This window comes from Hyposmocoma kahamanoa, unplaced genomic scaffold (genome assembly GCF_003589595.1).
Source record: "Hyposmocoma kahamanoa isolate Upper Pololo Valley unplaced genomic scaffold, ASM358959v1 99879, whole genome shotgun sequence".
Lineage (NCBI taxonomy): Eukaryota > Metazoa > Arthropoda > Insecta > Lepidoptera > Cosmopterigidae > Hyposmocoma > Hyposmocoma kahamanoa.
In genome coordinates this window covers 5,805,963-5,833,165 of record NW_020656077.1, presented here as the reverse complement: position 1 = coordinate 5,833,165, position 27,203 = coordinate 5,805,963, and the positions used below count along the sequence as shown (strand labels likewise).

The 27,203-nt window shown below is 37.6% G+C and overlaps 1 protein-coding gene across 3 annotated transcripts; it reads right to left on the bottom strand.

Moving 5' to 3' along the window:
• On the bottom strand, window positions 1-25,598 carry LOC113239435 (peptidyl-prolyl cis-trans isomerase 1-like). 3 transcript variants are annotated; one of them, XM_026476444.1, is made up of 14 exons: window positions 25,397-25,598; window positions 24,321-24,412; window positions 18,809-18,895; window positions 13,638-13,707; window positions 7,619-7,710; window positions 6,009-6,131; window positions 5,350-5,473; window positions 4,335-5,276; window positions 4,139-4,252; window positions 3,930-4,046; window positions 3,716-3,826; window positions 1,981-2,094; window positions 1,488-1,692; window positions 1-322 (listed from the first exon to the last, which is right to left on the bottom strand). In XM_026476444.1, the coding sequence occupies exons 1-14, from the start codon at window positions 25,523-25,525 to the stop codon at window positions 246-248; spliced, it is 2,397 nt and encodes a 798-aa protein (XP_026332229.1). In that variant the 5' UTR covers window positions 25,526-25,598; the 3' UTR covers window positions 1-245. The 3 variants fall into 3 exon arrangements, with proteins under 3 accessions (XP_026332229.1, XP_026332227.1, XP_026332228.1); XM_026476442.1 differs by having other exon boundaries at window positions 2-322; window positions 6,009-6,134; window positions 25,397-25,596; XM_026476443.1 differs by having other exon boundaries at window positions 2-322; window positions 6,009-6,134; window positions 24,321-24,409; window positions 25,397-25,596.
• Between the last annotated feature and the right edge of the window lie 1,605 nt (window positions 25,599-27,203).

Here is a 27,203-nt window from a genome sequence, read left to right as displayed (position 1 = left end):
AAACAAGTAAAACTTTCCAAAGGATACAAAACACTATCAAATAAGTCTGTTGTGACTAGATGATTTGGCACATTGTTTTACCTTGCTTCTAAATGTATAACATTTTAGGAATTTTAAGGAACTCATTAATTTTATGAACAAAGGCTTACTAAAATTTCGATTTGCTTCAGTCATGTAATCAAAAGGTTCGAGCAAAGTAATTTGTAACAAACATGAATAAGATTTTTTAGCACGTGTAGGCGTTTTCACCTTTTCCTGTGTTTATGATCAGAGCGCGCGGCATTCGCCTTCGACGACGTCTTTTCTTTATACCTCGGCTCATCTACAAATAACAATAGTTTTTTTTAATACCCTAGGTACATTTAATGTGCGATGTCAACAATGTTCTTTCGCTTTCGTATTGTCAACAGACATTGTCGTAATCAATGATTAAAACCGTACGATTGGTCAGTGTGATTTCCTATAGGGCGTTCTATGAGTAAGACAAAGTGGATTTGTGCTAAATATGCAATACAAGTCTGTGAAGTGAATGTTACTGCGGACAATTGTTTGTCCGCAGTAACTTTGAGAAGACGGAAGAGAAGAAGGAGCGGGCATAACCTACCATGAACTGCGCACAAAGAAAGAATAAATAGCATCTCAGTGGATAGCGCCCTGGGAAGGTATTTAGTGTGACGTTTCTAGATGAAGTATGAGCGTAACAGTAGGCTCAATCCATAGCGAACATGTGAATACGCTGCAATTCATTTGCACGCAGCTGCTGTCGGCAACTTCCATCAAGTAAACTCATTTTATAAACTTTTCATAATAATTACCAAATAAGAACAGAAAATTCATTGACGTTTTAAATAATAATATAAATACGAAATTACTGTGAAACAGAGAGAGATCTTACGAAAAAATATGTGCAGTGAAACGAGGAAACTTAGTCCGTTCAATGCGAGCGTGTATGAGATGTAACTCAATACAACAAAATAAATAATTAAAAATGACCCACAAAATAAAGTTTATTTTGGTCTCAGTGCAATTAATAATAAAAAAGTAGAACTAATAAAAAAAGGGGAACTGAGTGAAAGTGTTTCTGTTTGTTGCACAAGGTGCATTAAAAAAACTGTAGTTTGGAAACTTGTTAAAATGGAAGACGACGGATAAAATTTTATATCAATTGTAATTAAAACCAGAGTTGTCTGTGAAATTTGTGACTGTAAAAACAGTATATGAACTAAATCTGTGAAATACAAAAACTATTTGTCTCTGTCGAAGCGGACGCACAATTTAATTGAATTGATTGAACCTGTCATCCTACATCTCCCTATGCCATATTCGGAATAGGTGATTACATTGTGGGCTAAAACAGTGATAAACAGTGGCTTAGAAGGGCGTCTCTTTGTTCGTGTCGTTGTCATCATTAACATGCAAAATAAACAAAAATTGTGAACTCAGGAGCAACGGTGGATGGACAGTGCTGAAATAATGAACTAAAGTACCTCGGTCTTTACGTCTATGCCGACGTTCGCGTGACCGCGAGGCCCTAGGTGACTCCCGCGACTCGGGCGAGGAGCGTCGACGCTGCGGCGGTGGCAGCTGCGGATCCCCACACCACCACCACGCCGGCGGCATCGAGGATCGAGGCCGCAGAAGTCCACCACCTCCAGGCCCCATGTTGCCGTACCCTCCCAACGGTGGCATCGGCTGCGCATGACGACGTGGTTAAAAACTTGGGCAAAAGCACTTGAAAGTGAGTAGAGTAGACTTTATTCAAATTTGAGTTTAGGATTTTGGAATCTTTGTAAAGGCATTATCATAAATAATAACGTCTTCATAAACAATAGCTCTCAACGTATAAAAACAAATGAGTAAAAGTACGGCGAAGCAGTAGTCTGCAGCAGCAACAATTTAATAAACGCTTAGGTTTATTTTTTCACAAATATGCTTTAAAAACGCGAATTGCAGGAACGTTATATAAATTAGGATTAATACCGGCGGCGGGTAATTGGGAGGCAGACGATAGGGCGAGGAGGGCATGGCGCCCTCTCCCTCTGGGCAGACCACAGACGCGGCGGGCAAACGAGTGGGGCTCTCCGACGTAGCTAGCTGTACAAGTGGATGTAAAATTCAATCAAGTTTAATCAGCTTTCAAGTTACTAAGGACAACAAATATGGAAATAGATCGATGGGCAAACTCTTCATTAATCCTTTATAAAAAAGGCTTATTTCCAATGTTGCGGATTTCTTAACATGATATGAAGCTACGATTCGCCATATCAAAAGCGGAAACGTTTTTGCACTACTTAATATATTTAATGCTAATAATAATAATATTATTACTACTATGGGTTATTTGGTTTTTATATTTTATCTATGTTTTTATTTTCCAAACACCTAGTATGGAGCATACATAAATAATATTATTACATTACGAAAATTCCGGAAAAATAGTTTCATAGTGAAAACTTAAAAGTCGATAAAAATTATAGATTTGTAAAAATGGACACGTCGAACTTACTAAATCTTATATCGTAATTTCACTCGTACGACCATGGATTTAGTATCCATTGTACTAAATCTATACATTTATATTTTGCCAGTACTAAGGAAAAAGAGAACCGTGCAAACCTAATTTAAGGTAACCCTGATCAAATGTGATCATAACGTTTAACAGCGATACAAACACGATGCAATCGCTAATCGTCTACCTTTACACATGCGCGCGATTTTAAGCAGCGATGCAAACGCGTGACTGCATCGATACAATCGCCTACAAATCGCAAAAGTAAGTGCGTCGCTGCTGAAGGTCGCCGTGTGTAACCACTCTTAGAGTTACAATAACTTTAAAACCTACGTTCCCACTAGTTCTACCGACTACTCCTATTATAAAACTACTGGGACAAAGAAGTCCCAATAGAAAAGGGGGGTAAAACAGTTTTTCCCCTGAACGATATGTTGCTTACATTCATAAAGTCTGGATGAGTAACACCGATATCGATGGAAATTTTGAGGAAACATTTTGTATGGAAACAAAACTGTTCTTCACATCGGTGTCCCTTCGGCCAAGGCAAGTGCGTTAGGCTACAACTGGCTTTCCAGTCAGTTGAGCGCTTGACGCATTTCCCGGCAAGCAATCGCAGTCCTTGCGGTGCCAATACCCTTTCTTTCCATAAAATAATTTTTTGGAGACGAAGTTAAATGACATTTGTAGGGTTGTCAGTTCCACAAAATTTATTTTATGTAGTTGTTGTCGATATCCTTAACGTAATTACATTAGTTATATTAGTCGTGTGTATGTGAAATTCTTGACTGGTTAATTTCAGATGGAAATACATTAATATTTTATATTATTTGGTTCGGAGTTGCGATCAAGCCATTTGGCGAGAGATTGCACAGGACCGAAGAAAGTGGCTTCATCTCGTTTCGAATGCCGCGACACATTTTAAGTCGCTAAGACAGCGGAGTAAAGTAAAAGAAGTTACGATTGATCCACCCCACACCGTCCATTGTGTCTAGACAGCTACCAAGGGGCTAAAGGCTGTGGTAGGTTCCCAGCAATTTTTTTTTCCGTGAGGCACCGGCCTGGCGGTAACAGTCCACTATTCGCTCGAAAAATTTGTCGTATCTATTTTGACTTTATTTCATAAAATCTTTTTAATAGATATGTACATTTACAAACACTAAATATAGAACAATTATCTCTTAATATTATAATGTCAGCCGGTACCTTTTGTTTCAGATTGTTAAAATCGCAGCTCATGTCCCTGTAGCGCTGTAGGCACTCCTGCCACATATTGGCCATCTCCGCCATCTCGGAACGTTGCTTATTGATCTCCTCCTAAAAAGGGACATATCATGGTTACAGATTACCATTACCACGTCCAGCACCTATAAATGACATGCACAATCGTTAATGTATCCATATTATAAGTATTTATAACCATAAGCCTCGCGTCGGTGTCACCAACGTCTCTTGCGACTGTTTCGTATCGTCTCATGCATTCGCGCCAAAGACGAAGCTGCGCCGCTGCCGACTCTTGCATGTGTGCTGCCGAATCCTAAGAAATGAACAAATCAGTCTTACCGAAACGATGTTAATATTTAATTATTTATTTATTTATACAGTATTAGGAGATAATGTTTTCCCAACCTGAACGGATTTCTCTTGACCCTGGTTTAGCGAGATACCTTTAAAACATCTCATCAACTCTTTCCATAGCTTCATCATTTTATCCATGGCCTCTCTTTGTTCGGCGATCTCTTGCTACAAATATGTAATAAAGCATTAATTATGAAAAATGAAAAATCGAATAGTTAAAATGTATGGAGATAGCCAACGTTCTTACTTTGACAACTTTTAAATAGTTACTTCGGCCGCTTACAGTGCTGGTGTCACCATCGGCTACACTTAAGCCAGAGTCTTTCTCGCGGTCCGAGTACCGATCCCTTTCTCGGTTGTAATCGTCGTCTCTAGAGACGACGGAGTTCCTATCACAGCGATCTACATTCCTTCGCGATCTCCGATCCCGACTAGGTACATTACTGTGGTGCCGCTCCTTAAATTCGTGGCCGTACTTTGCGTCGCAATATTTCTCACGATGATCGTCAAACTTCTTCTCTCTGGAATCTCTAAATTCTCGTGGCTCTTCGTAGCGTTTATCTTGCTGGACCCTAAGATCCCGAGAATCTTCAAAACGCCGTCTGTGTGAGTCACTTCTAGATGTTCTTCGATTCCTTTCATCATTAACATAGTCTCTGTGCATGTCGAAACTTCTACTAGTTTTCTGTTCGCAATGATGTTCACCATAATTTCTTCTATCTCTGGTAGGAACGATTCTACGATCGTCGTATTCCCTACACTCCCTACGGTCGACATCTTGAACTCGGTATCTGTGATCGAAATCTTGACCTCGGTATCTGTGTTCGTAATCGTGGTCAGGTCTGGTCTTATCAGGGTTAGCTAAGTATTGACGATATCTTTCATCCGCCATACGCGTTCTTGACATGGCTAAGTCAAATTTGCTAGAGTACTTTGCATTTTCACGCAGATATTGACCACTAAAATATTTGTCCTTTCGCTCTACAGCAGAGGGCGACCTGCTAATAGGACTTCGCTTATTAGATCGTGGTCGTTCATGAATGTTGTCTTGACTCCTCGACATAGACGTGGGAATATTGTCTTGCAAAATTTCTTGGTTCCGTAGTTTCGTTGGCCGTTGATCGATGTCATAAACATCCCTCTTTGGTTGGACCTCACATTGAAGTGACTTGTGGCTTTGTGTTCGCATCTGATCAATACAAGGGTTACGCAAAATTAATGGGATACCAGAAAAACAATACGAATAATATAAACTTGCTTACCGCATCAACGATGGGTATCTGCGAAGTAGCCGTGACTTTTTCGTTCATTTGAATACACAATTTGGCAAAGGTCTCCAGGAGCAACGACTGATCAATGGCTTTTTTCAAAACTTCCTTCTCGTCTCTACAAATATTGTTATTATTGTACCTACACAGTATGTCAGAACTTATAAAATGTTTATTCTATTAATTCTAATTTAATAATATACATAACGACGTCGATGGCCTTACGATTTGCACTGTGTCAGCGTTGGATAGAAGGTCCCAGGTTCGGTTCCAATTGGGGAAATGAACTTTCTAAATTGGTTTAAGTGTTTTGGGTTAATGACCCCGAGTGAATTCTGTTTCTCTGGTACTCATAACACAGGAAATTTCCTAGTTTGAGACCAGGTAACGAGAGTGGATAACCACACTTTTTTTGGGATTATTACTATCATAAATTACAATTCAAAAAACAGTAAGATCCTTTTCTGCCCCCAGATATATTCGAAGGTTTGAACACAATCGTATCACAATGCTGGTCACAGTTCTCCTCAAGGATAGTCTACCAAACCGGTTACCAAGGCCGATGGGTGACTTCGAATGAATAACTTTAGAAACCGGTGAGAACTATATAGAAGAGCCTCTGTGCCCTCGCTTGAAATAATACATAGCGGCACCTGAGAGCTGGAACGTCGCTGGCGTCCCTACGCCGCCTGTGATGGTGGTGGCGGTGATCATGTGCCGATGGCTCGCAATCATGACTTGAGCGACGCTCTTCGTGTCTGCGGGCGTGCTTTTGCCTGCTTAAGTTACATTAATTAACAAATTAATTAATGCAAGAAAATCCTCCAAATGTGTTGTTCGCAGATTTATCTTTGGGATACCAACTTTGAGAGATCTCTCGAGCAACAATCTTCTATTAGAAATATACACAGCACATTTAGCGGAACATAGTGCAAACTATGTTATATTACTTTTTTTTTATTTCAGGTATAATTTATTTGATAAAAAAAAGCATGCTGTAATTTTTTTCATTCATTTCTTTTCATTTCCCGCTAAGGGCGTGTTCCCACTATGTCGTCACGTTTTATTATCGTTGGGCGACTGTCGTGTCTAGCCTGTTCCCACTAGATCGTGACGACAATTTATCGTTTCACGACAGCCTCCTTGCCCATCTCTGGATACGACCCAACGCTACTGCAAAGCGAGCAGAGCGCGCGGGGAACGAGAGTGGACGGCAGGGAGCAGAATATGTGCGGACAGCGATAAATAAAACGTGACGACAATAGGAGCTGCGACAATCTGTCGTCACGTTTTTATCGTGACTTTTTTTATCGTCAGACGACTGTCGTTCTAGCTATTCCCACTGTGACGACAGTTTGTCGTTGTAACGATAAGAAATCGTGAACGACAGTTAATCGTGTCGTGCTATATGTGAACAAGTTCATTTAAATATATAAGCCACGACACTGTAAACTGCACGACAATCTGTCGTCACGACATAGTGGGAACGCGCCCTAATACATTTTTATCCAATGGTACGAGATTGATTTTGCGCCTATGTAAATTTTTTGAAAAAGTTTATCACTTAATTAACGTTAACACACTGTAACACTATTCATTTTATTAATGTTACAATTTTTAAATTTTCAACCGTTTCTGATTGAACACAAAATCTATATGGATGTTAAAAAATGTTAACTTTATTGTCTAATTATTATTTATTTCAATGTAAATGTTAGTAGCAGTATTTTACATTTTCACGTTTCATTCCTGTTTTGAGCCGGTGTAGATATGTAGTTAGATAAAATAGAAAAATAAAGAGACAAAACACATTAATTTATAAATGCTACAACAGAATTTCAGGTTTATTTCCTCTACCTAATCTTGGTGGCAATTTTATTATTTAAATATTCTACAATGTTATTAAAAAGAATTATCACGATAACATCGAAATTAGAGAACATAACCTGAAAAGGACCCGAATAAATTGAGCTTAATAGCGGGTAGATAATAGGTAAGTACAGCACTTAATTTGGTCTATTCTCAGTCGTCACAATAGCTTTTGGCGGCATTAATAGATGTAACCAGTGATGTTTTTTAAGTGATTATTACTAAGATGGAAATAAGCTCAAACAGGTTGTCCATTGGTTTAATAATTTTGGTTAAGTACCTATATAAGATTAATTTATGTAGTAAGCTGTTTACAAGCAGATTTTTCCCCCAATCACCAACGCCGTGACGACTGAGAAAACATAGCGAGGTCATAAAATCAGCTTCTGCTTACCATTTTTTATCCTTCTTGATAGCTTCTTCAAGAAAAGCGTATATAAAAGAATCTTGGTCCTGCGGTACGCTTTCGTTCATCATTTCTTCAACCTACACAAAACATTATGTACAAATCAGAACTATAAAAAAGAACTAAACGAGTATACGTAGAATTTATTTCGAAGTAATTGTACATTTATTTTTAGTTGATGCTGTTGTATTTCGACTACATTTTGTATTTATAATTTTTTTTTAGTTGCAGTATTTTTTAGTTTTATATTAATTATTATTGTTTATTTTAGTGATGGTCATAAGTAGTAATACTGTGAAATTAACTATATGAATTAAATTATTCTTCTTTTTTATTCTATAGAAATTGAATTAAAAAATAACTGTCGTTTTAAAAATTGCCAACTAAGAGAGTTTGCACGCTGCGTCCGATTCCATCAGTTCCGAAGCCAACAAATGACGAATTCGGAACTGATATAACGGATATGGAATTAAAGTCGACATCAGTAATAACTAATTTTTCGTAATTATTAAAAAGTTTCTCTAAGAAGTCAATTTAACGGGAGAAAGAGTACCCAAAACTTTTTATTGCTTCTGCGTCATCGTGTCAAAAGTTAACGGAGATTGAAAGGGCAAATAGTAGTAATAATAAAGTCTAGGTGATGCCGGCGATGCTGCTACTGTTGCAGAAATCACAATTATTCGTTATTTCTTTTCGTAAACAAAAAGTCGACTTTTTACTTCTCTCTCTGTATTCACCATAGATATAGATGGTATTCACTGCGAACACACAAAAAGATGTTAAAAACTAAGAACTCCGTAACACTTGTGTACAAGCTATGTTCCTATTTTCTTCTTCGTTCGTACCGGAATTAATGCACAAGTATCGAGTAATATAATCAGAAATAGAGACGAAATACAAAAAACTATTCTGCCATATCATTACTGTGACAACTGCGCTCCGATTGGCCAGCCCGAGTTCGATACAATTGACGGGTGTCGTCAATGGGTTTCAACTGTTTCACTTCAAAACGACCAGTTAACTTGAGCTTTGCTATAATGGACGAAAATTGCAAAATGACATATTTAATATTGAATTACCTATGAAATGTGATTCCGTTTGTTATGTAATTACATGTTTTGCTGTTTTTTCCACACCATCGATAGATTATAGAACAGCACGGCATTGTTAGAGATATTATCTTTATTACAATAAATACAGAATATTTTTTTGGAATATACGGAGACGTACACACAGGTCAGTAGTTGGGCTGTCTCTAATTCAGTGCAAACGGGAGTTGATATTTATAAGAGCTGTATCGCTAATGTGTTACCAGGAATACATGGCCCTTATGTCGTCTCTATTTCTGGTTATATACTCGATCTGCACAAGCGACATCTGAACTCAGTCTCGAGATTTCTACTTGAATGTTCTCGTATATGGAACGAATTCGGAACGGCGCGGGGCGTGCAGCGCTAATGAACATACAGGCTGGTATCGAAGGGTCTTCACTTGAGCGTTAGTGGAAGAGATGCGACTTGTAGTTAAGTGTCCACACTGGTCCGCTTAATGTATTTAAATGAGTTAGTAGTGTTTGATTGTTTTCACGTTTTGTTGCGTTTTATGCACTACTTCAAGATTTGTGGTTATAAATACAGAATGGGAATATATTGACGTTTATTTAGAAGAAAATGCTTCATGAATATAGCTACTTCGAACGACATTACAACAAGACAATATACCAGAGGATGACATTCACAAATTAAACATGTAGAAGTTATATTATTAACTTATTTATTAATTAGCATTATTACGAATAGGTTAATAATGAATATACCACCAAAAATATTAAACCAGATTAAATATTTAATTCATGAAAAGAATTCTGTTTCACCTTAACTTTGGATAACTTATATTTACGCAGTACTACTATTATAAATAATTCTATGTGAAGTCGTAATAAAAAAGTTTAATTAATGTAACATTGATGTAAAATATTATTTCACTATCTCATATTAAGTAATTCAACTGACTCTAAAGCGCCGACTTCCTAAAAGAATACAAAATAAAACAATCTGTGTATCGTCCCTGCTTAGACACCGTCCTTAGAATGGCCGACTTCGTAAGGTCAATACACTTTACCACTAGTTGCGGAGACGCTGTACGTAACGACGTATACAGACGAACATCGCCAGAACGTTTTCTGATTCCGAAATTTACATAAAAAGTTGTCCATAAATTTAATGACCAATTTGATTGAATAAGAGGGAAGCCCATTTTGGTTTGAATATTTTAAAATTTCTTAAATTGCCTGAAACTTCGTAGAAAATTTCCAGAAATTGCATTCGAAATAATACTCTCAGCATGACCATCAATTTCAGGTGAAACACGTCCACATGACAAGAATCGACCTTCTCATTCGGCACCCACAGTGCAAACCGTTAGGCCACTGAGGTCTTCGTCAAAACTGATACTAAATAAACCAATTAATATAAATAATAATTAATATAAACCTAGACCACATCCTGCACAGAACTGCTATACTCATGTTCATAAATTTTAATAGTAAGCGTGGTTGCGCTCTGCATCATGATTCATATAAAAAAATAGCTATAATATTCAATTATGCCTACGTAATTATACGTAGTACTACGTATCAGTCATTATTAAATATTTATAATGTGTGCTGCTAATATGTGTGCTAGTCGAAAATAATTCGGAGTCCAAGTAATGTTGTGTTTTCCAGCGCCTTCCCCTTGAGTTGGTAACACAATACAGCCCGACTCTATAAATAGACATTCTTATGCATACTGTCAATAATATGTATTATGTGTTCAGTTATATGTATAGAATACTTAAATAATGATTTTGATACATATAAACAGTGGTAAGTGTATGGAATGTGGTGTCCAACATTTACAACAAACAAAATAGAACTTATTTAGTTTAAAATGAAACCGATTGTGAGATTGGTGTCACGTGTACTACGCAAGAAGAGAGGGTAAACACTAAACAGGTTTTATCCTTATCCTTTATCTATAAAAAATAGGTCTAGTAATACGTCTGTAGTGATTTCAAGACTGGATCGACTAAGACTTTGTAACGATGGAGCAAAGGTTTGGTCCCATACAAAAAATACACATTTTATTTTTTTCCTACTAAACTATTACATTTATGGCAAAATGTGATATGACAATATTTAATTAGGACAATGAGATCTCTCGATTGCCAATTTTTTTTAAGAGGTATCGTGAAAAAATCCAATGTCCGCAATATCGCAGGTCCGCTCCACTGTGCGTAGCAAAGTTAAGATAAATATAGTACCTGTTCCCAATTACGTCAGTTTTTAATATTCTTAAGTGATTTCCCGAATCTCTTAAAGGTCTAGACCTAAAAGATATTGTCGTAAGGTCGTCTCCATTTTCTGTCTATGTTCTTCGAAAAAACTCTACCTATTCCGATCCCTGGTAATAATGGAAGGCAAGATGACAACAACTCATTAAGGTGCAATACGTGTAATTCTCACTATTGCTTAGAATGCCTAAACTTTGGTGTGGATAAAAAAACAAAAAATCTTGATCCAGACCCGCTAGTTCACTAAAATGCCGTCATGAACGAATGTCGACACTTCGTACATGACGTAGGAAGTGAGGAAATGAATCTCCTGCAGTTCTCTCGCCATCTGTTACCAAATCAACACCTAATACGCACTTAACAATTGAAAGTATCAGCATGTTACAGACCAAAAATTGGCTCCGACGTCCAGCATAATGATTAACTCTCGTAATATCTTAATTCAAGAAGTAAAAAATTTGACTACTGGCGAAATGAGTAAATTAATTAATGAACTGCAGGAAGAATTCATTAAAACTACAGATTTCATCATAGACGAGGTTAAAGATTTAAAACAAAAAGTTGCCGTGAAAGACAACATTATAAAACAACGTCAAAATGATCAAGCGCAACTGAAGAATGAAATTATTATAATTCGCAGCAGTTTCCCTCTTATCGAAAAGATGTCACGAGACACGTGAATCATTTAAATATAAAATCATCGATCATGTACTGGAAAGAGTACAATCAATAAGAGATCTCGGCGTATTGCTAGATTGTAAAATGTAATTCTCCCTTCATATTGATAATATAGTTAATAGACCTTACCGGATCGGAATTTGGGTTTTGTCATGCATACTTTTAAACTTTTCACATCTATCACTAGTCTCATACACGTTGCATAATCTGCACACGTTTTCTAAATGTTTTAGTAACTAATTTAAACTAATTAAAAGTTTTGTTTTTTATTTTATTTTATATATTATATAAATACAAGTTATCGATGATATATCATATATCATTAGTTATATCTTAAGAGGGAGCAGAGGAAAAATTCCTAATCTTCGATTTGATTTCAGAGGGGCATATCCACTTTAAAGTTAAAAATAAAATATTGTATGAGTAACTACACGATATATTCAAGCATAGACACTAATCAGAAACAAAACAATAAAGTTTCCTCGATAGATAAAAATCACGAAATTATTTATCCTCGTATGCTACAGGTTATTAGGACAAAAATTAGATAATTAATTATATTTATGCATGATCGACAACTGTCACTACGGATTTTTTTTTAATCCCTTTAGTTTTAGAGTTATTCCGCTAAAACGAATTTGGTACTTTTAATGCGCAAAATTCAACATCTCCTGTCGCATGTCACGTGAACTTCAGATATTTGTTTCACAAATTTGGGCGGAGCCAACGTCAAAACTTTTTTGGCATGCTCCCTCTTAAGTATTAATATATGTAACCCATCACGACAAATAAGTTATCGTAGACATTAATTAAAATAAAATTTAAAATTCTTTAAGGTAACTACTAATTTTGGTTTGTTCTGTTCGTTTCTAAGGCCTCAAAATGTATGTCATTGTGGATAACTACTTTGGCCTAAGTAATTTAAGACAAATATTATACGTTGTAAGATGTATTTAAGTTGGCTGTTGTTAGTCCTTAATAATAAAATAACAATAACAAAATTTTATTGTTATCAATAGTTATGTATAATAATTATACATATTGAAAAATGATGTAATATGACACTAAGCGGACGGGGAAGTTTGGAAATGAGTATTAGCGAAAGAAATTAATTTATGTCCAGAAAGACTTCCGCGTTTATAAACATGAAATCTTACACTTCTAACCTATGTCGATCATAATCCAATCCATCCAGAAAGGCGGATGCCATTCATAAAATGTTTTGTAATGATAACCTTCATCAAACCAAAGCTTGATAAAAAATGTTGTCAAAACGGCTGGCGTCGTAGAATGTGTGTTTTCGGTAAGTTACTATTTTTTCAGAAGTTTAGTATACATACATATCATTTGGAAGTAGTTTTTTTCTATCGTATAATTGCAGTTTCAACAAGTTTTGATTGTTAGCCAAATAAAATTCATTTTGTCAGTATATTCTGTGGTTTTTTTATTCAGTAACTCATTTTATCTACACAATTTCATTTGTGTTTCCGAAACTATTATTTATTTAAAAAAAAAAAGGGATATCCTTCAATAATAAAGTGACTTATACTCCGAAAATTTTTTTTGGGAAATTTACGAAATAGATTTCAAAATAGCACCAGAAACGTTTTTTGGGAATTTTGCGAAATAGATTTAAAAATAGCACCAGCCATATATATGTATGGTATGTACTACGTATATGTGATATGAAGAATGATGTATCGCTGCCTTTATACAATAACGCAGTATAGCAGAATACGATTTTGGACAAACGTCAAAACAATTCATACGAAGATGTGATAGAAGACGGTCGCTTTCATCACGTTAAATTTCGTTTGCTCCGGTCGTTCACAATCGCAGTATTCTGCATAGCAGTATGTTTGTTGTGTAAGGGCGGCCATATAAGTTTCAATTCGCACATATTTTTGTTTATTTTGTCAATTTCCCAAACATACTGTTTCTCTCCGAAATCACTTAATTATGGAGCGTGTGGCGTTACTATACTTCAGTTTCTTACCTGCTGTGGAGAAATCGATCTAGGTGTAGAGACTAGTCCGGCCTTGAGCGCTAAAGATAGTCCTTCTTTCCTGAGTAGTAACAGAAATTTCTAATATACATTGAATTAAGTCTACACTGCTTTGTACCTGTTCAGATAGTCATTTTAAATAAGCTTACCTGAATAGAAGACAAATGCTAATAAGGCCCTATATATAATACTCCTTATTCACTAATGACACTGTTTATGTTGCCAGAAATTGGTAAATTATGCCTCATGGCCATTATACTTCGTGTGTTCATAAGTTTTGAGACGAAGTTAGTTACATAAAAATTTAAGTTATACTTACTTATTTTTAAATTGTTCATATAATGATAAGTAGGCACTAACCAACAACTACCAGCAATTATATCTCAACATGACGAAGTTTGGCGCACAGTTACGCTGGACTATTACTGGAATCCCATCTGGCTCTTTTTTTAATAAAATATTAGTGCGCATTTGACCTCCATCTCACCTGATGGAAAGTGACGATGAGATTGACGATGGAGCATGCGCACTTAAATAATGCCTATTCACTCTCGCGTTGAAAAGACCCAAGTTATAACGTTCAGGGAACAAGTCTGCAGGCAGGGAATTCCACTCCTAGGCCGTTCGCCAAACAAACGTGGAAGAGTAACGCTTCGTGCGAATCTTTGGAATGTCCACAACATAGGAATGGAAATCCAAGCCTACGCCTAGTCCCCCGGTGATGGAAAGAGGAAAGCGGAATTAAATCCTGTAATTCCATCGCACACTCTCCGTGATATATCTTGTAAAATACCGATAAGCAGGCAACTTTACGGCGGTGTTCAAGGCTCTGCAGCTTCGTGTCCACTAATTCAGAGTCACCTACAAGCCTCTCGACACGGTTGTCAATTGAATCCAAAGTGGCCAGTTGATATGTAGCAGACCCATCCCAAAGGTGGCAGCAGTACTCCATGCACGATCGGACTTGTGCTTGGTACAGCTGAACCTGTCCCGGTGTAAAGGAACGCCTCACCCTGGAAAGGACCTAGAGCTTCCTTGCTGCATTTTTGCCCATGGATTCAATGTATCTGCCGAAGTTCAAATTGGACGACAGCTCCATTCCAAGTAGCTGGAGACAGTCGGCTATCGGTATGGAATAGTATGGATATATCACGAAAAGTCGGAGTCAGCTCAAAGGGACTCCCTTTTGTACAGAATAAACACGCCTGCGTTTTGGTAGCATTAAATTTGACAAGATTGGCATCGCCCCAATCGGAGACTGCCTTGAATGTCAAATCCAAACGGCCATGGACCACGGACTCTCATCAAGACTGGATTTCCTCTCCCTTGCATTGGTCAAGTACCTATCTACAACTGTGCTGTCATCAGCGTACGCAAAGGAACCTGGAATTAACATATCATTGATATGCAGCAGAAAGAGAGTTGCAGACAGTACGGAACCCTGAGGAACTCTCTCCATATGTCTGATCTATCGCCATATGTTCAGAAGAGTAGCCTTCTAAGACCACTCGAATCGAACGTTCGCTCAAGAAATCCGAGATCCAATTGCAAAGGTAAGTGGGAAGGCCATAAAAGGGAAGCTTACTTAAGGCTTGCGTTGCAGACTCTGTCAAAGGCTTTACAAATGTCCAAAGACACTGCAAGTGCTTCGCCTTGCTTTTCTATAGCCTCGCTCCATATGTGACAGGCATACACTAGAAGATCCCCAGTAGATCGCCCTCGTCAGAATCCGTAATGGCGATCACTGAGGAGGTCGGTGTCTTCAAGGTACGATAGGAGACGGTTGTTGAGTACACGTTCCATAATCTTGCAGAGTATGGAAGTGACTGAGATAGGTCTATAGTTGACCAGCTCTACTTCCCTTTTTTGGCACAGGTTGCGCGTTTGCAAGCTTCCACGACCTGGCAACTACACCAGTCTCAAGTGAGAGGCGGTACAGGCGTGTGAGCTAGCTTTATTCACGTCTAGACTTCGCAGAATTCTGGGTACTAAGTCTTGAATCGTTTTAGCCTTGTGGGTCGGTGCCGAATTTTCCTGGAAAATCCGTTCTGTTTTTAATACAATATAATAATTTAAAGACTTAAAATGTTACTTTTATAATTTTTTGCATTTAAAACGGCTTGTTGGCAAATATGAGGCGGAGTGACACCTTCATACGAAACCGCCAACCATATCATCACACTCGCCGGTTGATGGGTAAGCGAAACATTTTGTACTGAAGCAGAACATCTTTGCTGCTTTTGGTATAAAATGTATTGTTTTGTCGGAAGAACTTTGCTTCGGCCGTGAAAATTTTTTCGTCGGTGAAGCGTATCTTTTTCGCATAGTGACTCCTAAGAAGCTCGGACAACGTTCGGGTCGTAATTTACGAAGTGAAGTGTTGCTAACTTTCTCCTTGGTTGAACGGTTACCATGCTGGACTGCCACGCAGAGGTCCTGGGTTCGATTCCCAGGCCGGGAGAAATATGTGTATGGCCTACATTTATTTCCCTCGTGAGTTTGGGTGTAATTTGTGGTGGTCAATGTGTGTGTCTATGGCACCCGCGATGCAGGGTTTCCCCAAGTGCAAGAATAAATAAACTTGAAATCGTATTTCCGTATTCTGGTGACTGAAACACGCCACGCGAAATTTTAGTCTGCGTACGACATGGATTTAGGCGAAGTATTTAGCTTGGATTTAGCTCTGTAGGGGCACGGCGGGCATAAAGTGCAAAATCATGGTGGGCAAAAAGGGTTTTTCAATATAATCAGTATTCAAAAAATAAGTAAGCCACCATGATTACGAGTAAGGCTAGCGGACTCCCCCCTCAAACAATTAAGTACGCCACGGGGAGCGGCAGAAGTTAGCCGAGTAAACAGGAGCCTCTATAAATTTCTGCGCTAAAAAATTAAAATAAATGAAAGGTGTGTGCGCGGTTTTTATGATTTATGCAAAGTTTACTGTACATTAATGCATACCATGACAACGTTTGGTCTGTATGCTATCTGATAAGAGTGCATTAATTAACAAAACATTGAATTTTGTTAATAATTCCCGGCGTGGATTAAGGTCGTAATGTTTCTGATTTTATATTTTTATTTTTTCATTTGGTTTTTTATTGTATACTAACACTTAGTTCCTTAAGATTTTAATTTTGTTTTACTAACACTTTTATATGGACCACCTTCAGAAGTCTGTAAGTTATTTTATTTTATTTTTATTTTTTTATTACGATTGGGAGGTTCAGGGCAAAACGGGTACGGACAAAACGGGTAGGTACACTTTTTATTTAATTTAATATGTTTATTACAGATGGCGTTTAGTACCAAAACAAAAACTCAGCTTCTTGGTATACATATTCTCTACTAAACAAAGTAGACATTTCTTTTACAAAGAGTAAAGCTGCATTTCGCAACGCGGCGATGCTCGACGCATCCTGTCGTTGGCCGTTTGTGTCGCCGCGAGCAATATAAAGTGTCACGTAGCTTCTAAATAGTAAGTTATATTTGTTTGAAAGGTAGTCAGCGGTGACGTCGGGCTGTAAGGACTCGTGTAGCGTGCCGGCGATATGTCGCGACTGCGGTTGTTTTAAGACATAGACCTGAACGGCGTCGTTCAGCGTGCCCGCGACCGGCAACCATTGATCGTGAGACTTGCAGCGATCAGTCGTCGCTAGTCGCTTGCTACGACTGATCTGACTGGCAACACTGCCAGGACCAATCTGGAAAAATCGGAAGATATTGCACCAAAAAAACAGTAGATCGAGGAAAAAAGGAGCGAGAAAGGCGCGTTTTTAAAAACAATATTTATAGAAAATAGAAAATAATACTTTTAGATAGTTGTTTTCCCGCATTTTCTAGACCTGTGATTGGCAAATATACCGAAATCGAAAAAAAGCGAGAAAACGACGACGTTCTGCGATTTGGCCACATAGCCAAGTTTTGCAAAAACTCTGAAAAATGTTCAATATGATCAGAGAGTCACAGACTATTTCATACTATATCCATTTTCCCTGTAAGTGTGTTAATTCTTCGAAAATTCAATAAGCTATCGGTCGGTCGCCGGTAGTATTTCGTCTCTAGTCGCCCGCAAACTGCACTGTATTTCGACGTTAGAAGTCGCTACGACCGCTGTCGCGAAATATCGCCGGCACGCTGCACGAGCCCTAATAACGGGAACTTTGGTGGTTGTCTTACAAGACTATGGTTACATACCAGATCCAATTCAAAAAAATCAATTGTCCAAATTGATCCTAACGGGAATCGAACCCGGGACCAAGAACCACGGAATTCACTCCGGGCCACTACCGAAAATTCACAGACCTAAACCATTTAGAAAAGTTGATATCAATTCTTTTTTTTAAGATAATTTACAACTGATTAAGCTGTTAGATTTTTAAAAATTTCTCGAACAACTCGAGAAACTCTAGAAATCGAGTACAAGAATTCTCGAAACTGAAGAAAACAAAATCGAGAAATCAGAAATCCTGACTAGGATGTAATTCAAATTATGTTGTACTCTTTTTGCCCGCTGTACCCCAGTACCCGATTTACCGATCCCCTAAAACGGGTTTTTGGCATTTTTTTTAAGTGATGTTGCTCTGGAGTGTTAATTACTTGAGTGTTATTTGCCATAATTATAATATACATAGCCAGAGGTTGTGCTTGGTTATATTTAATTCATTCATTAAATTTCTTTTCAGTTTCTTAAAAAGCCCTTCTTGCCCAACCTTCCCCTAATTGTTTTGATGTTGGTATCGCAGTCGTCCTTACAGACCGCGGGCAACCACTTTGGCGAAATTACTGTCGCACGAAACTGTTTTGTTCCCTCCTATCACGACAAAAATAATATAAATTAATTTAAAAACTTACTTATACAACAAATTCAAAAAATTCAAAATTAAAATAAGAATTAAACAGCTGTCAGTATCATTTTGTTTTAATTTTAAGTCAAAGTTCGTCACAAACTTATGAACACACAAGGTATTTAAGTTAAACTGATGGGCAAATCCTGTATCTAGTACATAATAATATTTATGTATATACCTGAGTAACTTGATTTGTTCGAACGTATGTATACAACAAACAACACATATGTAAACAGGGTAACTACATCCTGAATTTGTAGAAGTTATACTCTCATCCAGGAGGCGACAAATAGCTACTTATAAATAAACACTCACTGTGAACGTCTATGGCGTCTCGGGGAGCGTAGACGTTGTGCATCGATCACAGGACAAGGGGAGCCCGACGGGCTGCTATCGCGATCCCTGTTTCGCCACATAATATTGCATTCTCAGAGCAGATTTACATACAGGTAAATGCAAACCAGTCATGGCAAATTGCGAGGACGTTTGCCTCCTATGTAGAATGGTCTGGATACGACTCCAGCCGGATGAAACCTAGGTATATAGGGCGCACTGTAAGTTTCCGGAACTGGTTACATAAACAATATTTAAAACTTACATAAACAATATTTGAAAAGTAATTACAACATTTGAAAATGGAACTCTTTGGCTGTAGAATACAATTTGTTTCAACTGACTGTCATTAGTTGGTTGGTTGGTTGGTCAATTGGTTGTCTACATCACCATGGATTTAACTCATGAAAATTTTCGTAGTATGATTTTCTAAGACTTTAAGGGTCGTATTCCAGAACTCTATCCACTCAATGCTCAAGCCAGGATTTGAGTATGGTTTAAAGCACTCGTAATCATACTCAAGTCCCTGCCATTAGGGTCGTATTTCCAGTGCTTGTGTTTCCAGTGCAATCCTTTTTTTTTTTTTTACTTCAGCATTGAATAGAGTTCTAGAATACGACCCTAGGTGTAAATTAACAGCTCAGCGGAGCTTCGCTCGGCTTTAAACTGCTCTTGGCGATGAAGCGCTATGCAAGGCGACTATTTATAACTGATTTGCAAAATTCAAACACGGTTGTGTGAATCTCAGTGACGAATTTCGTGATGGTCGCCCGACCACTGCTGTGAACAACAAAAACATCGATGCTGTTTGCCTTATGATCAAAACAGACTAACGTGTAACATACCATGAGATTCGAGCATCTTTAGGCATAGGCATGAGTCAAATACTACACAAACATTTGGGTGTGAAAAAGCTGTGCTCTCGGTTGATCCCACACAATTTGCCTGAGGCTCAAAAAACGGATCGCGACACTTGGTGCAATGCCATGCTTACCAGGTTCGACGAAGGGGCGTCAAATTTGGTGTGAGACATAGTATCAGGTGACGAAACATGGATTATAGTTACGATTCCAAAACAAAGCAGCAATCGAGCATATGGGGCTTTCGAAATGAGCCGAAACCAACCAAAGTGGCACGCGTGCAAAGTGTATCTAAGCGGATGATTGCTTCTTTTTTTAATAAAACTGGACACGTGACTACTGTTGCTTTGGAGAATCGTTGTACCATACCATTTGTTTGCTGCAAGTTATTGACAAACTCGGTAAAAGTAACCGTAAACGCCGTATCATCTTGCACCACGATAATGCCAGTTCTCACACGGCCAAGCAGACAAATGAATTTTTGAAGGTGAACAACGTTGACCTTATGAGCATCCAACGTACAGTCCCGACCTGGCACCTTGTGACTTTTATTTATTTCCAAAAATTAAGAACCAGTTACGTGGTCAACGATTTTCATCACCTGAAGAGGCTGTAGAAGAGTGTGAAAAATATGTTTCAGAGATTGTCACGGAGGAGTGGCATAAATGTTTTCAAAATCGGTTCATTCGTATGAAAAAGTGTATTAACGCGAATGGAGAATATTTTGAGAAACAATAAATTCATTGCTGATCATTTATAGTATTTTTTTCTTATTCATTCCGGAAACTATAGTGTGCCCCACGTACATGCAATAGTTTGTATACTATAAAATCAATTTGTATGCTATAATGAAAAAAATTAGTAAGTAATAATTTTCTGCGTAGAGAAAAGTCGTGCCCAACAGTGGCACGTGTATGGATTGAGTAGGTACAGCAGTAGAAACTCATTTAATTTTCGTGTACCGTTTTATCTGAACCAAAATTTTTATATTTAACACGAAACCTCATAACAAAGTAATATAAAATAAATGTAATTATATTATGATATTATCATCAACACCATGCTCCGTAAAATTTAGCTTGACTAGAATGACACATGTAAATGTGGACACGTTCAGTGGAATCGAGAATTGATGTTAAAATTTATCAACTGGACACATTGCACGCTATAAATGACAGTGACACATTGCGAAATTTTTTATTTTGATTAATGAGCAACTGAGTTCTGAAAATTGTGATAACTGCAATTTCTTACCCAACAAAGATTTTTTGAATGCGGTTTTCAGCTAAAATAAAAGGGAACCTACATAGTTTTAGAAGTATTTAGATATGAGCGCTGATAATGGACCAACCGGCGGCGGCGGCGGCGTTTCGGCGGCGCGAGCGCAACCCAGAAACGAATTTGTGTAGCGGTATTGGTTTTTACAAAAGCCGTTATACAAAACCTTTTTCAAAGGAAAAATAAGATAAAGCATTTACTTCATTAAACAAATTTTTATCAGTTCGATCAGGCGCTCCGATCGTACGCATGGTATGGCGACGCCAGAGATTGACAAATTAATGTTTTGAACAAAACATCTTCGAATATAATATCACTAAGTTTTATCCTAGAAATGTTAATTTCTGGCGTCGCCATTTCCACTAGCACACACAGTAAGGAAGCGTGCCCGTCGGAGCGCTTGATCGAACTGATCTGAACAGATCTGATAAGTTGTCGGCGGCGGCGGCGCAGGGGGAAACGCGGCGGCGGCGTCGGCGGCGCACCGACGCGGCGCTCATGTCTAGAAGTAGGTATTATAAAATTTTTCATCTACCAAAATAAAATAAAGGTATTTTTGAGAATTTCGTTTGGTATCACTATTCCTGATAATCTTTTCATGTAAAATAACAATTCTTATTGTGCAATATCGTAACAATAAATTCATAAAAACAAATTATGGCATGAAATTTAATTTCAGACTTGGAAAATAAAGGGCTAAATTACTCTTTAACTTATCCACTCCAGCGTATATCTGCCTCAGCAATTCTGTACTATATTAGTCTTAATGCAAAACGACACTATCCAAAAAATTACGATATCCTTCACGGAGTTACTAGTAAACTGTTTCACAACTCGGCGGTCTATGTCACTGCCAAAAGTGTCAGTAAGGCGATTAACACACTGCACCGCGCCGCGCGAGACGCGGAATCACGCGTCCGGTGGGAGACGCGGAATCACGCGCGCGGTGGCGGAGACGCAGATCTGCGCGGGGGCGGCGGTCTAGCGGCCCCGCGCCACTTAAAGTACTCGCTTCGTAGTGATTGTACAAGTAAGTGAGATCCTGCTTTGACAAGAATGGTTAATAATACAGAACTCATTCAGGACGCTGCAGTTACTACTGTAGTACTACTACTAGTAGTACTGTCCATTTGGTTTTTGTTTACTCAAATAAAAAGACACCGAAGATAACATTCAAATTCATTACAAAGATTTAAGAAAATATGAAGATTAATTTTTCAACTACACACGTATGTCAACTGAATCCTTTGATTATTTGTTAGGGATAATCCGATGGAAAATTACTGGAATAGACACAAATTGATTAAAAATCTCCGCGGTAGTGCGGAGCCCAGTGTGCCATACCCTATGGTTCGCCGCGTAAAACCGCGTGCGCCGGAAAAGCGTTGTCAAAGTGTTCGACGTGTGCGTATTTTCCATACAAACTGAGGTGCTTCAGTACAACGTTAAAAAACGCAGCTCCGCACTCCGTCGCGGGGCGTGGTGCAGTGTGTTAATCGCCTATCGCGCTGTCTCCTGTGCCCCATTCCCCTTATACAGCATAACGTCTTTACGTCATGTAGCAAATTCTAAGCAAACAATTTACACGGGGGTTTTTGCGTTACTTTAAGTTTGTGCTCTCAAATCCAAGATGACGTTAAAAATATTAAAAAAAATAGTTTTATGTAGTGACGCTATCATTCTCAGTGAGCGATATTTGAAGTGTAATTTTGTGCTGGTAACGTCTGAAATCAACTCAATAGATTCTACCCAACGAATAATGTTTAATATGCGTGACACCACTACTAGTTAATTATCAATTTAATTTCCATAAAACATTGACCTACGCACCAATACCATAAAACGTAATCGAGCATACGTAAATGATAGTACATTAGATAAAAAATCACCAAAAATACAAATTTAACCAAAAGTAATAAGTGTAGCTCAAACGAGTAATTTTTATTTTCCTTCTAGAAGATTTCATCGACTTTGTATTTGTTAGGTGTCCCTTCCATTGACCCATCATAAACTTTTTCCATCCGACATAACTTCATCGTGTGTAATTGCAACAAAAAAACAATAACAATATCTTAGAATAATTAACCGAAAAGTGATTTATAGACTTCAATGATCATTATTATTAGAGTCAGAACGTAAAAAAGTAAAATAATTCTAACCCGCCTCCGCGGTAGCTCCAGCGGACTCCTGAATGTTTATAGACCGGTGGGACTCCCCAATGTTTACAAGAATTAGTTGCGGCCCGGACATAATTTTCATTTCACTTTATTATAAAACTTACTAATATTCTGAATGAAATACTTTTATTATTACAATTTTGGATATATTTTAGACTCGCCTCTCCCATGGCCTAGGATTAATTTTAAATTTTTAAATGCGAAATTATTATTATTAGTATAATGGTTTCGTCGTTTCCAAAAAGCAATCTACAGAACGCTGCTATAAAAATGTCATTCGAATTTTGTCGACCAGTCATTCTATTCAAGCTAAATTGTACGAGAAGAACTACTTACTCGAAACAACTCGAATTAAATTGTTTTGATTTCCCACAACAGCCGTTGCTTGATCTCGAAAAGTATAGATTATAAATGGTTTAATGTTCATAGAAATCAATAGATACTCTTACTGATATTTGTTTGTATTGAACACTGGAGATTTTCAGTGCAATTGACCATTTAACTTTTGCGGTGTAGCCAAAAGTAGATGCACAGAATACGCAATAAGAACCAAGTGCGTAGGTTGGTTATTTAAAAAAAATTATATTCTTCTTACATGAACAAAATCAATTCTCAATAATTGTTTGTAGTCAAAAGGATCCAGTAACTAAAAGGAGTGAAATGACGTGATTATATTCCTGTCTAGACGGGAAACAATTTTACAGCTACTGTGACAATACCACACATAAGACGCGGACTATTTTTACCCAACTTCAAAAAAGGAGGAAGTTCTGTACTTTTTGTTGAAGACTGTACTTTTCTTTTTAGCTTCGGCGTTTGTGAACCGATTTTGGGATTCTTTTTTTTGTTGGAAAGAAAGTATACAGTAGTGGGCCCATTTACATATGAAGAAAATATTCCACCTCTAAGGGCGGCAAACTAGCGGATCAATTCGCACACTTTCCGGTAACTGATTCCAATAAAACTTGGCAAACTGATGTAATTCCACGAACTTTTGAGGTCGGTTTTTTATGTACCACACGTTACGTACAATTGCAGGAATATCAAAAATGTGTCATTCAATTATGCAAAACGAATGTAACAAAAAAATTATGAAATTTGTATAATTTTATGTTATACACGTTGACTAGACTGAAAAATACATTGTTTTCGCTTTAATATTACATTAAGTACAATAACCTTTTTTGGGCATGCGCATGGGTGGCGGACCGCGTTTCATCTCGCGAACTTGTCAGGATCGCTTTAGCAGACTTTACGGAGTGCACGGCCTTCTGTGTTCAAAGAGTCTTATTCAACAATAATTATATGCCTTTCAACCTAACGACTGGAATCAATATACTCCCAGACACATAATTAAAAAAGAAATTTCTAAGAGCTAGAATACAAAAATAGTGTTGTAATCGAAGAAAAAGTTTACCCTCCGTTTTGCAAATCCAAATTCCTAACAAGGACTTATGGAAAAGACGTTTAGTGTACTCGCTTTGCTGGTGAAATTACAAGCACATGGGACTTGTCAACTTATGTCTCAGGGTGACGGGCGCAGTGGCAGTGCCCCTCAGATCTTTGAGATTTAAAACTCTTGAGTGGCACAGCAACTGTTATGGACAGGCGTGTAGCTTATCATCATGCGCACGACTTGTTCGCCTCGTCACTTGATATTACAAAAACAAGTTTCAAAATTGCAACAATTAATACAATTGTTGATCAATCAAACATTGTTTAAGCTTAGGGCTTATTGTTTAAACTTAACACTGAAAATGCGTGGTGGCTCGAATTATGTGTCCGGAAGTGTATATGCCAATCAGTTGTTTTCTTTGAATATACATCCTACGTTATTATGTTTATATAACAAATAATATTTTAAACTAGTGTAGAGGTAAATACATGTATTCATAAAAATAAAGTTAAAAAACTAACTCTATAATCATAAATTGCGTACAAAAGCTGAAATAAACTAATATTATTATTAAAATAAGCTCCAATGTTTCAGAGACAATATATCAATTTTTCAATATATTTGACAAGCATAATGCCCTCCGATAACTATTTATAATAATATTTTGTCTGTAACACGCAAAAAATCAAGACAAACATTCGTCACTGATACCTCGTACGTTGAAACCAGTTAAGTAGTGAACGGTCTTGACGGAATAATATGAAAATACACATAGTATATGTAAGTACGTACGGTGCTAAAATCTTCAACTCTCGCTTCGCCGTAGCCGGGTTAGAATTGTTGCTGATGTCGTACTTACGCTGTTCGACTCCATGGTGGCTTGCGAATTTACAGAATCATCCAAAACTTCGCGCTTTTTTCTACATTTCTTCTTTTTTGATTCGAAAACTTTAAATAATTTTTTACTATCGCTCGTCTCACACTCCATCGGAGATAAGCGAGAGCGTCTTGCGACATCAGACCTAGACTAACATAATTCTAACATAATTACTGTAAACCAAAGTATTTAAACTAAAAGGGCAAATTTAAACATTTATTTTCCAAACAAACATGAAAAATGAAACATTTGCTAAGTTGAAAAAAGAACTCTTGATTGTTTATCCGCTCATTTGACTTGACGCCAAGATAAGCTATGTCACAAATTCGTTAGTCAGCTCTTTATTAGCCAGTTTTAAGTTCTATTTACTTGCAAAAAGCTTAATATAATCTGCAATGATATTTTGCACATAAAAAAGTCTGTTAATCTTTTTATTATAAGAGAACTTAGAAAATCAGTCGAAATTAGCAAACAGGTGCCGTATAATCTATTACTGACTCAGGAATGGGAATAAATATTTATTTTTCCGAAATATGGCAGAGGTTCCAATTTCACTTGGTTTTCTTACCTACACAGAATAATTAGTTACCCTTTTGCCCTATCTAGGTCCATAATTATATGTATGTTACCCTATCAACAAGCGGGAGGGTGAGTGGGCCGCCTGTGTTCAATTGTACGTATATCATGAAGGTATGTCGCAAAAAACTAAATTAAAGGCGCGTTCCATTACGTCGTGAAGACAAATAGTCGTGCAGTTTAAAGTGTCGCAGCTTGTATATTTAAATGAAGTTGTTCACATATGTACGGACAACGGCACATCAGACTACACATTTTCGTTCGAAAATCGCCTCCAATGCAACGGACCATGATACGTCAATGTGTAGCTTGACGTGCTGGCGTGTGTACAACACGATTAACTGTCGTTCACGACTTTATTGACGTTACGACGACAGACTGTCCTGACAATGGGAAAAGCTAGAACGGCAGTCGTTCGACGACAAATAAAACGTCACGATAAAAATGTGACGACAAATAATCTCAGCTTATATAGTGAATACGACAAGGCGGTTGCCGTGAGCTAATAAATTGTCGTCACGATCTAGTGAGAACAGCTAGACACGACAGTCGTACAACAATAAAATAAATGTCCACGACAGATAGCCGTAATATGGGAACAGGCTAGACGCGACAGTCGTCTAACGATAAATAGAAGGTTACTACATAATGGGAACGCGCCCTTAGTCTGTGCGCCGTTCAAAAATTATAAAGGTGTTTTACTGTCCACACTGGTATAACTTACTTCAGCGGCACCATTCCTCAATCTCGTTTAGAACTCATTTCACTAAAAAAAGTCGCGATTTAGTCCGTTTTAGTCGTAAAAAACTAGATTTGGTCGTTACGCCGTTTTGAAGTTAGGACAATGTTTTACTGTCCTCGCTAAGCTTATATTTGTATCTCGTGAACTACAGCTCCTAGCTTAGTTCTGATTGCATCCAGAAAATGTCGTAAATTAGTTTGTGCTAGTCAGAAAGTTTTACAGTTAGTCTTTGTTTAAAAAATACAGCATATATCTCAAGGTTATAGTGTTAGTATCGGAGACTGTATGCATATTTTGGGTAACAGATATATAAGATCATTGGAAACCGACAACCATCGTGAAACTTTTTAAATGATGTTTAGTATTCAATAACTAGCAGCTACTTCACGACTTTTTCTGTGTAATCAGATCTATTTTTTTATAAGCTACGAACTGTAGGCCTCGAGATTCAAAAATGGTGCCGCCGGAATA

What these genes read in the sequence shown, in the direction of transcription:
- LOC113239435 (XM_026476442.1), bottom strand. Translation starts at nt 25,525, where the DNA reads ATGGAGTGTGAGACGAGCGATAGTAAAAAATTATTTAAAGTTTTCGAA. An exon ending in GATCGATTTCTCCACAGCAG is followed by an intron (nt 7,711 to 13,637) that starts GTAAGAAACTGA and finishes TGTTTTGTGTAG; the next exon opens with GTTGAAGAAATGATGAACGA. An exon ending in GCATAGACGTAAAGACCGAG is followed by an intron (nt 323 to 1,487) that starts GTACTTTAGTTC and finishes TGTTATTTGTAG; the next exon opens with ATGAGCCGAGGTATAAAGAA.